Consider the following 15902-nt stretch of genomic DNA (forward strand, 5'->3'; position numbering starts at 1 on the left):
ATGTATTGTTTTAATTTTAAAACGTGAGACAAAATAATAAATTCTTAAAACCAACCTTACTAATTTTTATCCTAAACTATCATTATTATCATTTTATTTAATATTTATTGTATTTATCTTTTATATGATTTTCCAGTGTTTTGTTTATTATTTTTGTATATATAATTTTGTTATTTGAAAATTTATTTATTTAAAAAGTTTTTTTTTAATAATTTTTGTTTGTTTGAATATTAATAATTATTACTTTATTTATATAGAGACCAAAATAATAATTAATTAGGTAATAAAATGTTTGATTGATACACATTGAACAATCTGGCATCCATCACGCACAAAATTCTTTAAAGCCCAAAAAATTCAAACACTTTTCCACACGCGTTCGTTCGTTCATTAGTTTCTTCTTTTTTTTCATAAATCATTAACAAAAGAAAATAATGCAATTTCATTTGTTATTATAAATGTTTGTAGTATTTCATTTATTTTTCCATTTAATTTCTTTCGCTAATTTATATATAATAATTATGTATTAATTAATTATTCATCAACTAATTCTCTTTCTTACATTTCTGTTTCATTTCTGTGTATTTTTCAAATTTTATTGTAATTTTGCTGTTGTAGTAGTTCTTGTCATTTGTTCTTAATTTTTCTTTTTTTTTTGTGTTGAACTATTTATATTATTATTAATTAATTAATTATATATATGTTTTTAATTATTATTATTATTACTTTCTTATATTTCAAAGTGATTCTTATTACTTAACCGATTTTAATTCACCTTCTGTTGTTTTCTCGCGTTCATCACGATTTTCGGCGGTGCCATGTGTGATTGCACTTGTGCTTCCAGTCTGTTGCATACTGCGTTGTTTCAACATTGTCCAATCAAAGGTGTAGTCGTATTGATGGTTTAGAGTGCGGAAAAGGATTCTGCAAGAAAAAAAAAGTTATTTTTATTTGATCATGAACGTAAATAGGTATCACGCCTCAAAACGTAATTTGTCCCTGAAAAGCTATATTTTGTTTAGTTGTATCTTAAATTTGTTGTGGAGGTCAATCAATTTTTGCACAAATTCATAATAATACTTTTTTTATGCATGAACTGTAGTAGGTAAATTAGTAGAAAAATGAAATAAATCAAACAAAAATTGGCAACGTTGTCCACTGTATCATTCGTGTCAAAAAATCGGTTAAAATTGGATTGTGGGATAAAATATAAATAGTTACTTAACTGTGTCTCTTGTTACTCGAGAGACACACAACAAAACAAACGTAGGCAATAAATGCACCTTCACTTGCATTAAAACCATGCAAGTTGGTTCGTGTGACAAGCCAAACCCCAAAATGCATTAACTTTTATTTATTTATGTGTAACGTTGTTTGCCGCTGCAGTAACTCCGCTGAACAGCTCAACGTCAAAAAACGAGTTGGACGCCCAAAAATTATCATTAAATTATGGAAACAATATTGATTTCTTCTACATGAAGTGGTCCTTCACTCGAATTTTCACCTGTTTCATTCGTTTTTTTTTTGTTGTTGTTGTTGATAACGCGCCAAGGTAAAAATTGTTGTGTAAATTAGGCTCAAAGATAACGTGATACGATCGTGCAGAAACCAACCTCGTTGCTAATGACGTTGCGGATCTAATTACGCGCAACATTTTTACAGTGAGTCATGCATGCAGAAGAAAAAACACACACAAAAAAAATGTTGACGGACACGGAGGACGGTTCGATTCCAAGTAAAGTCAAGGTAACTCGACAAAAATCGATGCAAATTTTCGCAAAAGAAAATTGTCGGAAAGCACGAAATTTCCTCATGTGTCCTCGATTATTTACACATATGGTCCACAAAAAAATGACATCATTGATAATTGAGCATGTATATTGAAAAAGAAAGTGAAGAAGAGCGTGATTCCGCTCACTCATTGACAAAACGAAAGTTTTTTTTTTAATAAATAATTTAAAATTTAAAGTAAATAAACATTTTGTGAAAATATTGTTAATTTAAACGATACCTAAATAAATGTTACATAATGCTCGTAATTGTGCCACTGGAATTAATCATATTAAAATAGATTTAAATTTAGAATTGCAGTCCATTTGTCAAAATATGCTAATTAAAAGCTGTAAAATTGTCATATTTTGAGAAGGTCGTTTTAATCATAGAAAAAAATAAAATTTTCATCGATTTTTCGTAATAATCTAAATGAAATACGCTCAAGAGTTAGAATAAAATTTCATAATTTTCTATCTTTTGTACATAAAAATAAACGAAAAACGTTGAAAGATCAAAATCTAGATCGAAAATTATTACTAGGCATTATTTATTACCCAAGAGTATTGAAATTACTTTATTGATGAAATAGCAGAATTGAGAAAATCTTGTGCTGTACAGATGATTAAGTAACACACAATAATTTGACGTTTTATTTATTATTCATTCAAGTTTCTCTCTGTCTTCCTTTTTCTACTCTTTTCACATGTTTTTACTGCTGTACAGCTACAGCAGACCATTAGACATTGTCCCTATTGTCAAAAAAAAAAGTAATTTTGATACGTACTTTCTACGTTTGTTAGGTACCTGTTTTGAATGAGTCATATTATATTTTTTTTGCTTGTGTTACTCACAAGAAAAATTGTTATTAGAAGTTCAAGGCTCAATTTGATTTTTTTTATAAAATTGATAAAAAACACAACTTCGAGACAACAATTCTTTCAATTCTCATCATTTTAATGAGATCTGTCTCTTCCTACTCCATAACCAGTAGGTAACGGGTCTGTGTTGTAATCATTCGAACAGAATGAAGTCTGCTCTGCTCAGCCTTGTCTTTGTATTCCTACTCAACTCGTACAACAGATACAATCACTCGATCTATTCATAAACGTAAAAAAAAACGTAAAGAAGGAAAAAAATAAAATAATAATAATGTGGCATACTCTTCAAGACAAACGACTGGTTAACGACTATTAAAAGTCACGTTTGTTAGACGAACAGATATTTTGTCGCTCGTTTTAAATATCATAATATCACATTTTTTTTCTATGAGCATCCCTGAAATGACGTTTTTCTTGTATGTGCTGAAAATTCGAGTACTTTTGACACACTTTCAAGTCAAGTAGAAGAGTCAGAACGAGAGGCAAGTAAGCGAAACCGAAACAAAGCATAATAATATTCAAAACTTATTATTATAAGATGATACATTGAAGGTAATAAGCACACCCATTCAATTCTGATTGTTTCATAAAAATACGATTAAACTGAGTTATGGCAGTAAATATAGGTAAATAGCTATGTGAGGAAAATTATTTATTGAAAAAGTAAATATTGGTGTTTGATATTTTAGGCTGATATGAAACAAAATTCTTTGAAAAAAATAAAAAATATGTACAAAAAAAAATTTTTTCTCGATAGGATCTTGAGGATTAAATTTTATCGATTTTATGTCAACACCAAGCCATCAATATCTTATATTCCAAAGTAATTTAATTGCTTTTCAATCAAATCAAAAATTTCATTATTTGCTATCATAAATGCATGAAGTTGATTGATAAGAGGAAACTGGCTATCAAGGTCGAAACTCGTTTCTGTTGCTTTTATCCAGATACTGCTCGTCATAAAGATATGGAATAAATGTAATTTTTCCCGGGATCGAAAATAATTTTCCAAAATAACGTTTTAAATTATCTAATAAATTATCCTAAAATAGTTAATAATCTTAAAATATGTCAAATTTATACAAATTTATAAATATTTTTTAAAGATTCAAAAAATCAAAAATTAATTTATTTTTATTTTTTATTTTATTAATTTATTTGAAATTAATTCCCAAGGAATAATTTTTTAACCACCACTTATCAAATTAATTTTCTATTTTGTTTAATTAAAAAATATTTTTATTTTCAGCTGCAGATCGAATTTCAACAAACGAAGATGCATTTTTGCCTCAAAATGGAAAAATATTTTCAAGTTCACGCAACAGTAGTGTACATCGTACAATGACGACGCGACGACGACAAAAATGACGATGTAAATAAACAATCGAGACTCGTATCTCGTCTTGATAAATACTGTGTGCAATCTTCGTACCTCTATATGATAAATTGAAATGATTTAAATTGCAAACGAAAAAAAATGTGCTAAAAAGATTTAGAGAGCGTGATTACTGCTGAGTGAATAGAAACGCGACGCATTATAGTCTTGACTTGATTTATGCGCTAAAAATAGATCGATGTTCAGTTCACGTGCATTGAACAATCGTTTATTTTGTTTTTTTTTAAATCCAATTTTTTTAGCACTGAACTTTCACGTTCTGCTACGAAAACTATTTTTTCGCTGTTTTTTTTTAAGGCAATACGCAATACCTAAATATAAGGCACGCGTATTTTTTGATGAGATAAGCGATATCTTTTCATATTTTCTTGTTTTTGTCGTATTTTTCGTGTGTCGTAAATATTTTGTACGGAAATCGATCCCTTTCTGACCTGCTAACACGTTATTTTTGGTAGCAATGACGCACTTGGGATGGATTAACCAGCAAAAACTGGATTCGAAAAGTGTTTGGTTATAAGATTAAGGCGGAATCATGCATTTAATGAAAATTCAGCGTCATTGGGGGCTCTAATTGAGTTAAATTGACTTATCAATTACTTGAGAAGCGTCTGGACTGTCTGACTATGATGTTTGAAAATAATTTTGTTTTCAATCAAGGACTTTAAAAGCACAGAAAATAAAATATGATCTTCGGAAGTGCAATTTGCGATAGTAAAAAATAATAAAATTCTTTCAAAACGATGTTGTTGACATAAAAAATAGTTCAATTTTAGTAAAAACAAGTAATAAAACTAAAAATAATTCCTGACCGTAAAAGTCGCCAAAAACGCGACGATCGATCAACTATCCGACTTCCTTGTTGATTTCATAGTTTGATAGAGCAACTCCAACCACACAAGACAGGCAAACATTTTTCGCACACAGATAATTATGAACTCGTAACGCAATAATCTGTTCTTTCACACACATAAGTCGTTCGAAATGTATCTTTTGTTTCTCTCTCTATCGCAATCGTTGTTTTTTTTTTATTATTTCAATCGCCACATGCCTTACAACGCGCAGCGATTTGAAATGAAAAATACGTAGAAATACAAATAATAATTATTTTTATTTACTTTTTACGTACAATTTAGAAAAATGTACGAATACGAATGTGAATCGAAGCATTTGTTTGTCTAGTTTCTCAGTCGAGTTACAACAACAAGTATATGATTCTGATAACAACCGCTATTTGTTTGTAACTACACAAAGCGATCGTAGCTAATAATAAACTCCATTCCATTCGAAATTGTATTTTTTTTCATTTTCAATCTATTGTCTTACTAAAATTCATGTTTGAACATGCGTATCAAATTTTAGCAACGAAAAAAGATGATGATGATCCGTCGATTGTAGACGTTCTGCACTTTTAAGGAAATTTAATCGTACAACTTTCAAGACATTCCTGTGAATTGTGTGTATTTGTTGCCATAGACAAGTTTTTTTTGGTGCTTTTTTGATATCAATAAACGCATAATTTGTACAAACAAGTCGTTTTTATTCGAAAATGGGTCGTTGCCACAGTAATTTTGTTGTATTTCGTGAACTTTTATCGTTTTCCAATATCTATTTTGTGTATTTTGAAATTTTTTCTTGCGTTTATGCAAATACTTTGTGATGAATCATCAACAAAATCCTCTAAACAGATGGTGGGGGATGGATTTAACCCTTTCCAAGTCCTTTGGGTACATTGATGAGTAATAATTTTTAAATAAAATCCAAGTCTTTTGTAACAAAAGGCACACTTGACATCAGTTTTTCCGAGAAACAACATTAAAAAGAGTAACGAGTCGCATTTTCTATGTGCTTATCATGCAATATGATAAAAATATGGGCCAAGTGGTCCTTAAGTTACATTTGCAAGAGATTTCATATGCTAGATCATCGCTTGTACAACAATGCATTGACAAATTTGTAGTACGGTGAAGATTTGGGGCATGAGACTCTCATTTCAGCGTAAAGAACATTGAAACTTAAATTTGAAATTTTCTTTTTTATAAGATATTATTCGCTAAATCATTGCATGTACAACAATTTATACGCTTTTTGTAGTACGGTGACGATTTGGGGGACAAATTTCTTAGTTCATCGGCTCGCAGTCGAGCTTTTTTCGATAAACGTAATTTAATCTCGTGAAATTTGTTGATAATTGTGAGGATCGATCAACTTCCTTCTTCTTGTCGTACAAATTTAATAACAAGACTCGCAAAAACCAATACCAGAAATGATTTTTAATACAATTCATGTACCCAATCCGCACACACAATCAATATTTATTCAAAGTACGAAACGAGGTCAAGGTGGTTCACACTTTTTTTTTCTTGTTGGCTGCTGAGCTACTTGTTTTATTTTGTGTTACATTGATTTAGTTCATATTCTCATTGCATTAATTTCAATGGACACGTTGCCCAACAAACAAACATTAAACGTCAATAAATGGTGTTTTTATGATTATTTTTTTGCAGAAACGAATTATCTAACTCATCATCAAAATCGAGCAATAAACCGTCTTGTTTGCGCAAAAAAAAGTGAAAACGTTGTAATTGTTGTGAAATTCAATTAAACTTTAATTTTATTGCTGCTGGGAAGGAAAAAGAGGGAAGGGTTTAATTGATTTGATAGAATTTAAAGGAAAGTTTTTGCATGCAAAAAAGATTTCTTGTTGTTTATCACCTGCCTTGACCCACTTTTACTTTTTTATAACGCTTCTTTATGGCGTTTTTTTAGATTTAACGTCGCGATTATTAACGTTCTTGATCAATAAATTAATTATTTGTAAGCGAGGATTTTTGTGCACTCAGTCACAATATAATTAGCAAAAATATGTAAAAGTAATTGCGCAATTTTCTCTCTAATTTGATCATCAGTGTTTTACTGCAAACTTGTTATTACGACGAGATACGTACAGACAAGTGGTGCAATTGTAAATTTAATTTAAAAATAAATTGGGTGCCATTTGGAGTGCGGCTGTTATGTTTAATGTTAGTTATATAGGAAGATGATCTGATTAGCTCAAGTGAGTGCGCCAAAGACAAAAATGGTCATGAAGGAGTTAATGTAGATGAGATCTCATGAAAGTTTAGATTTTCCGATATCAAAATTGAATTTTTAGTGATGAAATGTAAATTTTTAAGATTTTACTCCGGACTTTAACGGAGTTATTCTTATTTCTTGAAAAATCAAAATTTTAATGTGTTCAACCGAAATTTGCCCGGGTACAAAGGAAAATAAAAAAATCTAGATAAGGTCCTTCCAATTTTTTTTTTAATTTTTTGTCCCAAAAACTTTTTTTTCAAAATGGGGTCAAAAAAAATGTTTTGAAATACTTTATCATACAAATTGACAAATATTCAATAAATTTTTAACTGTTGATTAATATTTTCGTTATTTTTAATGCAGATATCTACATTGAAAATTTCTTATTTAAAATTTATTCCAACTAAAGCAATTCAACTAAAAAATTAAAAAATATTTTTTCATAAGAAAATTAAATTTTAAAAACATAAGTTGAATAATTTTCGAAAAATTATTTTAAGAGAAGAAAATTCTTGTAATGTAAAAAAAAACATTTTTAATACAAAAGTTTATAAAAAAATCTTTACATAAAATTTTTTAAAGTTCTTTGAAAAATTGTGAAAATAGACCAAAAAATAGTAATTTAACTTTTTTTTTTATTTTGCCATAATTTTTTTTTTTGGGGCATGGGACAAAAAGTTCATAAAAAAATTAAAGCGGCCTAAATAATTATTTTCCTTGTTTTTTTTTTAAACATCAAATAAAAAACATCAAACAGCTAATTATTCAAGTATCGGAATGTCCCCGAACGACAACCCGTTAACTAGAACAAAATATAGAACAAAACCCGTATTTTCCACCCGACGACGACTGGAATGGAAACGCAATACCTTCGTTCAAAACGAAACCTTATAAGCGCACATTATTATTTTATATTTCGAAAACAAATTTATTGCAAGTCGCGTTGTGCTGTGTTCTGTGTAAAGTAATTCTCGACTACATCCACCACATGCCTTGGAGTGTGCTTGTTCCCATTTCTTTCATTTCTCGTCGATTCTAGCAGCAAAATAATTTTTTATGTCATTCGGTGATTTGTCTTTTTTTATTAGTTATCTAAGGCCAATAGATTCGACCATAGATAGTGGAATTTGAATATTTTTCTTGCCTCGTCACTAAAAAGTGCTTTTCATTAAGTGGGGAAAAGCCTTGTTTCAATGTTTGAGGCGTCGCGTCGGGAACGAGACACTACTACATAATGCACATGTGAAATGGATGTGAGACGAAAATTTAGAAAAAGAATCTTATGTTTTTCATGTGAACGACAAGCAATGTTGGTCAGAGTAAATAAATTAAAAATAGATTGACCAGAGTAGTGCGCGTACAATATTATTTATTTATTGTGTTGTTGATTCGTCGTCGTCGTAGTTGCTCAGTGTGTCGTCATTCAAAATCATTATTATTACTACCACTTTACACACACTCGACTCATTATTTTTTCCATATAAAAACACAAGCCGCAGTGTCATCTGACGCTGTTTTTTCTTGTGTCGCCTGTAATTCGCGATGAGACATTTTATTTTTCTTTTTGGCATTTTATTCGAGATTTTTCGAGGTGATATGGATGTTCATGCTAATGCGCGATTAAGATTAAGCTTTTGACCTCAATGGGTGAAAAAAAAAATCGATTTATTATAATTCGAGCGAAAAAATGATTGAAATTGAACAAAAGGCACAAAGTTAATTGACCCGTTTTGAGTTCAGTTGCGAAGACGTTTTGTGCGTAGATATAGAGAATAAAACAATAAAATATAAAAAAAGTTGTGACTCACCTAAACAGTTGGCGAAGATACATGTAATCTGGAGGCTCATCGAAACGCAGAGTACGACAATAGTTGAGATACATGGCGAATTCTGCGGGAAAACCTTTGCACAGAATTTCGATCGGCGTGGACATTTTCTTTTCACTAATTTTCTCGTACTTTTGCTTCTTGTTGGTCGCCTTGAGGCCCTGCCACGGCAACGTGCCGCGATTGAAATACATGAGTACGTAGCCGAGAGACTCCATGTCGTCACGTCTCGACTGCTCAATACCTAAATGTGCATTGACGGATGCATAGCGTGCGGTACCTGTGAGATTTTTGTCCTCGCGATACGAAATGTGTGCCCGATTACGGAAGTCCCGGTACTTTTTCGCCAGCCCAAAGTCAATCAGGAACAACTTGTTGCAATGCCGTCCGATGCCCATGAGGAAGTTGTCGGGCTTGATGTCGCGATGAATGAAATTTTTCATGTGCAGAAACTCGAGACGACCAATCATCTGGTCCACGAGCATCAGCACGGTCTTCAGCGTGAATTGGCGTCCGCAAAAGTTGAAGAGGTCCTCCAACGAGGGCCCCAGCAGGTCCATCACGAGCACATTGAAATTCCGTTCCTGACCGAAATACCGGATGTGTGGTATGCCAATACCACCATTTAGCACTTTGTACAACTTGTATTCGTAGAGCAGTTGCGGATGACGGGCGCTCTGGTTTTCCAGCTTGAGCGCAACCTCTTCGCCATTTGTAATGTTGATGCCGAGATAAATGTCGCCGAAACTTCCGCTGCCAATTTTACGGATAATGCGGTATTTGCCACCAACTAAAAAGTCATTCATTCTGGTGTTTGTGCCAGTGACTGCTTTTAATTGTGGATATTTATGTGAATCCATAAGACGTTAACACGAACCAAAAAATAATTGAATTGCGTTCTTTTTCAGCTCTCGTACAAGCTAACGCAATTTTCGTCAATTCTCCTCTTGCAACTCCCTGTGAATTCCACACCAAAATATTCCACAACAAAATTTTCGTACACTATTTCACAACAATGGCTGGCTGGTTTGGTTTCGTCGTCGTCGTTTTCTCTCTGTAAATGAACGACACTGCACGTTTTATTATTAGGTACTCGCAAAGGAGAAAGCTTTTCAAAATGGAAAAATAAAACGAGAATTTCGACCCAAAAACCCACGAATTTCCGCGGAAAACCTCTCGAGACGCACGCGTTTAGGCACTTTTCACACGTTTTTGCTATTTTTACGCCTTCCAACTCTCTCGAAGGCCTCTAAATATCTCTTTTTATTTTTTATTCCCAGTTTCTTTGTACGTCGACTTGGTCGATGAGACGAATGAAAGTGATCGTTTCCCGAGGCTCGTGACCTTAGGAAATTCACTACATTTGGCCCATCACTTTTATTCGTCTCACAGACTTACGTAGCCAAAGATTTTTTCTTTTTCCCATTTCTCACCTCGATTTTACGCGATTTCCTGTCAACTTTTCATTCAGTCGCACTTAAATTAGTCACTGCAACGAAGGGGGGAAATTTTAACAAAAGATTTGAGTGTTTTTCACTGCGAATTGTGCTCTTATTTGCAGAATTACGTCTCGCGATCGACTAGCTTTTTCGCGTTTGAAACTGTAGTGGCGTCAAAAGTGAGCACTTTGAAGATTCGAGTACTTTGCTTTTGACATCACTTGGTCCCACTCATAGGTAACTCTTATTCATTTAAAAATACGGTACGTTTAAAAATATTTTTCCACATTCAGCGTTGCAATTCGTATTCGTTGTCCGTTGACATGTGTTTTATGCGGTTGCCGTATTCAGTCCTGTTTTCTTCTTTCTTTTTGTTGTCATTTCATGTTTTGTGGGTTTTTTACGGACTGCCAGCAGCGAAAAGTCAATTTGTTCCCTGGATGTGATTTGTGCCACTTCGTAACGTGAAGAATACTTATTTTATCATCAGAGTAAACATACGTAACAAGCTAAGTCAAATCATCACTCTAGATGGGAATTGCTAGGTTTACTTTTTGAGTGGCGGCCCTCGCCACTATCACTTCCCTTTTATCAGACCTGTGAGATCTGTGAACTCTTTCTCTTTACCTTCCGACGTTCAACGTGTAAAGACGTACAAATGAAACGTTCCGAATAAAATTAAAATTTTTTAAATATTTCTCGAAACAAGTGCTTTCATTTTCCTTGGAAAATCTTTTTAAATCACCCAACAGGTACGTGCCCACACAACCACGGCTTTATCCTTAATATCTGTGAACTGTGCTTAATTCTCTTTTTAAATCACCCAACAGGTACGTGCCCACACAACCACGGCTTTATCCTTAATATCTGTGAACTGTGCTTAATTCTCTTTTTAAATCACCCAACAGATACATTAATTACAACGATATTTCAATAAATCAAACTGTATTTAATGTATTTATTTCACTTTTAAGGATACATTTTTTCATCACTACTCTCTTCTAGTTAGAAATAAAACTTTTTGTTTATAGAAATTAGTTTAATGAATTAATATGTTTGAATGTTCATTCAATTTTTCTTTGATTTAATTTTTTAGGTTTTTTAATTTAGGGTCAAATCTCATTGTTCATCGTTCTCAGCATAGTCATCTGAATTGTCGTCCATGGGATTGAAATCAGTCCATTGATCACTTTTGTACAATTGCAACGGATACGGAATTGGAGACATGGAATCCTCATCGTCGTCATCCGGAACCGGAATTGGAAATTCATCTAATGTCTCAAGTGGACCCTCGTCTGAAGCTTGATCTAAAGCGACGTCATCGGGATCCTCCTCATTGTGAATCGGAATTGGAGAATTGGAATCTGTTGTCTCGGAGTCTGGAACGTGGGAGCTGCTGGACGATGAAATTTCGAGAGCTTTTCGATCAGCAAGAGTACCAGGACGTGCAGCAGGAGAACACGACGACAATGACGGTGGCTTATTCTGTTTGATTGTTCTGATGGTGACTACACGCTGCTTGACGATGCCGCCAGGCGGAAAGGGAAGACGAACAACGGGCAGTTTTTCGGCAAAAATCTTAACCTCCAAGACCTGATCTCGACCCATTTTGCTCTTTATTTCCTGGACTCGAATCGAGAAGGCGTTCAGTGCCACCTTGGCGTAATTATGGGTGATACCGGCGATCGAGATTGTGGCGTGGTTCTTTTCAACCACTGGAATTGAGAAGACATCCGAGTTTTTCTTTGGTCCGAGGTTGACCGGGCTCTTCTTTAACCCTAAAACGTGGTGACACATAACTCCTTCATCATCCTCAAAGCTGCATTCCTTTACAATTTTGATGTCGCCGATCCACTCCACAATCTTCTTTGCACTCTCTATTGTGATCCCTGGCACGAACATCGACACTTTTTCATCCATTTTGCACTTTAAGGGTTTTTTTTATAATTTACACTTGTATTTTTACTTATATTTACACGTTTTTTTTTTGTTTTCGTTTAGGCGAGGTTTCACTTATGGAGGTAAGGTGAAAAAGAACGATTGGACGTAGCGAATTCAGCTTGTTACCGAATTCGACTGGCAATTTGCATATTTTAATTCACCTGTAAGGCCGCTCCAAATTTTTTTTTTTTTTACTTTTTGTCTCATGACCCATTTCAAAAGTCGAAAATCCAATGGGGCAAAATAAAAAAAAAGTTGAAAATTTCATCAAAATTGACCGTTTTTGGTCTTTTTTTATATTTTTTCAAGAAATTTTTAAAATTTTTTTTTATTTTTAAGAATTTCTGTATTGAAAATCGTATTTTAACCAGGGTCGAAAAACTTTTTTGTGACTTTTTAGAAAAGCATTGACTTTTTACTTTTGCTTAAGAAAAAGTCAAAAGTAGTTGACTTTTAACTTAAAAGTCAAAAGTAAAAGCTCAAAAAAGTGATTTACTTTGACTTAAGTCAACACTTTTAATGGCTTAATAGATTGATGAGCTAAAAATGTGATTTTTCAAATTTTATATTTTTTGAAAAATAAAAACTATATTTTCATTTTTTTCATGTTGAATAAAAATTATAAAAAGGCCGATTGTACTTAATTTAACTCGAAATGGTATCAATTTAATTTTTGAGTTTTGCATTAAAATATTTTTTGTACAACATTATGTATGCTTGAAAGATGTTTTTAGTCGAAATCAATCCAGTTAAAACATTACAAAAAAGTAAATATTTATGGAGAACAAAATGCTTTGAAATTTCAAAAAACGACCAAAAATAATTTATTCATAGAATTTCTGATCAATTTAAAATCCAAAAATATTTTTCAAAATTAAAAATTTTCAAAAATGATATTTTCTTACTATTTTCTTTTGCTTTGTTGAAAAAAAAATTTTCAAAAAAAAATAATTTTTTCGAAAACTAATTTTTTTTTCAAAAAAAAAATTTTTTTTTTCGAAAAATAATTTTTTTAAAAAAAAATTTGAATTTCTTACAAAATTTTTTGTTTTAGCAAACATAAAAATGTGACTTTTAAGATTAAAACTGATAAAACTTTTGACTTAATCTTTTGCTTAAGCTCAAGATTAAGTCAACTTAAATAATTGACTTTTAGCTTTTTCTCAAGCAAAAGTCAAAAGCTTTTTCTTTTGAAAAAGTTTACTTAATACAAAAGAAAAGAAAAAGTCAAAAGTAAATTGACTTAATGACTTTTACAAAAGAAAAAGTCAACTTATTTTAGTTTCTTTTTCTGAAGTCCAAGAATAAGCCTTGAAAAGTAAAAAGTCAAAAGTAAAAGTCGAAAGTTTTTTCGACGCTGATTTTAACATGAATTTTTTTCGTTAAAATTTTTTTCAAAAAAATTATTTTTCAAAATTTTTTGACAGTTTGTTTTACGAAAATTTTTTGTTTAAATTTTTATCTTGAAATACTCTGAGATAAATCGTCACGCCACCATCTTGAAATTTTTGCATTTTTCCTAATTTTTTGCTCATTTAAGCCTTATTTGTGAGTGCATGTGCTTGTAGTGTTGTTTTTGAGATGTTGGAGTTGTTGTTTCTTCGCTTCGTGGGATAAGGTGTAAAGTCGAAACCAAAAAAAAAAAAATTAATATTTAAAATTGTATATGCCAGACGAAACGCTAGGTTAACATGAATCGATAATCGGTCGCGAAAATTTCTCAAACTGGAAATTTACTGCTCATGCCGTTCTTGAGTATGAAGGATTATTTGAGGGCGTTGTTATACCCAAGGCAAACATAACGAAGACTGACCCCAATTGATGATTGATTGATTTGTTATTAAAAGAATTGGTTGGGACTTGACTTTTGGCCGGACTCCCAGAAAAATACAAACCCATGATAATGGGCCATAAAAGCTCTTGAGTTCCAATTAATGGAGATGCAATTAAAGTTAAACTTTTGCAAGGGTCACATGCTGGAACCGATGATGTAGCGTTGCGTCTATACTCACACAAGAATAAACGCAAACCACGTTTTTGCAATTTTTGTACAAAGAAGGGTCATGTGGAGGCCAATTGTTTCAAAAAGAATCGTTCTAATATCGTTTGCGACTATAATGAGAGTCAAGATTACTCACTTACATTATTATCAGTGATCTCAAAGACTGGCCAAAGTGCGTAATATTTTGATTCAGGAGCAACAATTCACAATGTGTCCAAAATTAACTTGTTGAAACACGTGGAAAGTGCTAAAAAGACTGTTTTGATGCGGCAAATGGAGCTTCTATGAATCTAGTTGCAATTGGTAAAGCCACTTTATTCCCTGATTTAAAGAACAGTGAAGCGTTGGAAGTGGTCCCACAAATTACTACAAATTTATTATCAGTGAGTCAAATTTTGTCCCGTGGCCATAAAGTGATTCCTACAAATGATGGTGTTGAACAAAACCGAAATGAAATAATAGTATTTTATAAAGGGATTCTAGATAGCCAAGTCCGCGATGATTACCGGGAATTTGCCATTGTACTTCTTACAGGAAAACAAGACGGAGTTTTCTGTAAACCTGCTGGAGACTCCAACGCCCGATTGCTTGAAAAATTCCTTTATATAGGAAAACTCTATCTCTTTAGATCACAATAAAGGGCATTTGTCGTCAAAAAGTACAAAAATATTGACACGTTTTTGATTTTTTGTGTTGTAATTTATTTGTTAGAATGGTTTTACTATGCGAAAACGAAACGGTGCAATGGATTACATCTATCATCTTCAATGAATTTGGTTTGCCAAATGTGGACGCGAAAAAGGATTTAGATAAAACGTGCAAGATAACGTTTAGTACAAGAAACGAAACTTACACAGATAACGAATTAAAACGATTAATTAAACTAAAAAACAAACATATACAATTCAAATTCATTAAAGTCCTGAACAACAAGACAAAAAAACAATTTTACAACTTTAGCAATCGACCAAGCAGCAGGTGATAAAATTATAGAAGGAGGCAATAAAATAAAAGTCGGCCTTAATTCAGTCAAAGTCAATGTAGAAAGCAAACAAAAATCCGAAGAGGAAGGAAAGGTAAAATACAATTTATAAGAGAAGAGTATAACCTCTAGGGACAAAATTTCTTGACAATCCACAAAAAGCTCAAGAACTTAAGAGCTGAGGTAGAGATCCAAAAAAATCCAAAAATTGAAAATCATTGCCTTGATGACACTTGTCTCATTAGCCGTCAAAAAAAAAGCACTTTGAATAGATTTGATCATTACGAAGCGTTCCAATTTTTGCAAACGATTCCGGTTACGAACGACAGATGCGAACGATCTGTTCAAATGGCATGTTTTTTTAACAATAAAGGGCCAAAGTCTGAGACAAAACGTCAAAATTCCTATCTTACAATTGACTTGGTTAAAAAAGATGCATTTAAAACCCGTCGCAGATTATGATCGCTTTAACGCTGAACAAATACAGAAAAATAACAAAGAAACTGCTTCAACTAATTAGACGTGATGAACCTGAATGATGATTTTTTATTATTATTTTTAGTATTTTGATGAATAAAACAGCTGTTGAA

The 15902-nt window shown here is 32.3% G+C and overlaps 1 protein-coding gene across 2 annotated transcripts; it reads right to left on the reverse strand.

The window, feature by feature from the left end:
• Positions 1-56: 56 nt before the first annotated feature.
• Positions 57-10550, reverse strand: LOC134835096 (casein kinase I-like). Of its 2 annotated transcripts, none has more exons than XM_063849953.1 (3): positions 10382-10550; positions 8931-10002; positions 57-924 (listed from the first exon to the last, which is right to left on the reverse strand). In XM_063849953.1, exons 2-3 carry the CDS (start codon positions 9806-9808, stop codon positions 753-755), a joined length of 1050 nt encoding a protein of 349 aa, XP_063706023.1. In that variant the 5' UTR covers positions 9809-10002; positions 10382-10550; the 3' UTR covers positions 57-752. The 2 variants fall into 2 exon arrangements, with proteins under 2 accessions (XP_063706023.1, XP_063706024.1); XM_063849954.1 differs by having other exon boundaries at positions 8931-10018.
• Between the last annotated feature and the right edge of the window lie 5352 nt (positions 10551-15902).

This window comes from Culicoides brevitarsis, chromosome 3, assembly GCF_036172545.1.
Source record: "Culicoides brevitarsis isolate CSIRO-B50_1 chromosome 3, AGI_CSIRO_Cbre_v1, whole genome shotgun sequence".
Taxonomy (NCBI): Eukaryota; Metazoa; Arthropoda; class Insecta; order Diptera; family Ceratopogonidae; genus Culicoides; species Culicoides brevitarsis.

Bases quoted from the DNA above. Each gene is read 5' to 3' on its own strand.
- LOC134835096 (XM_063849953.1), bottom strand. From the start codon at position 9,808: ATGGATTCACATAAATATCCACAATTAAAAGCAGTCACTGGCACAAAC. The intron at 925-8,930 runs GTGAGTCACAAC...TTTTTCTTGCAG, and splicing joins TATCTTCGCCAACTGTTTAG to AATCCTTTTCCGCACTCTAA.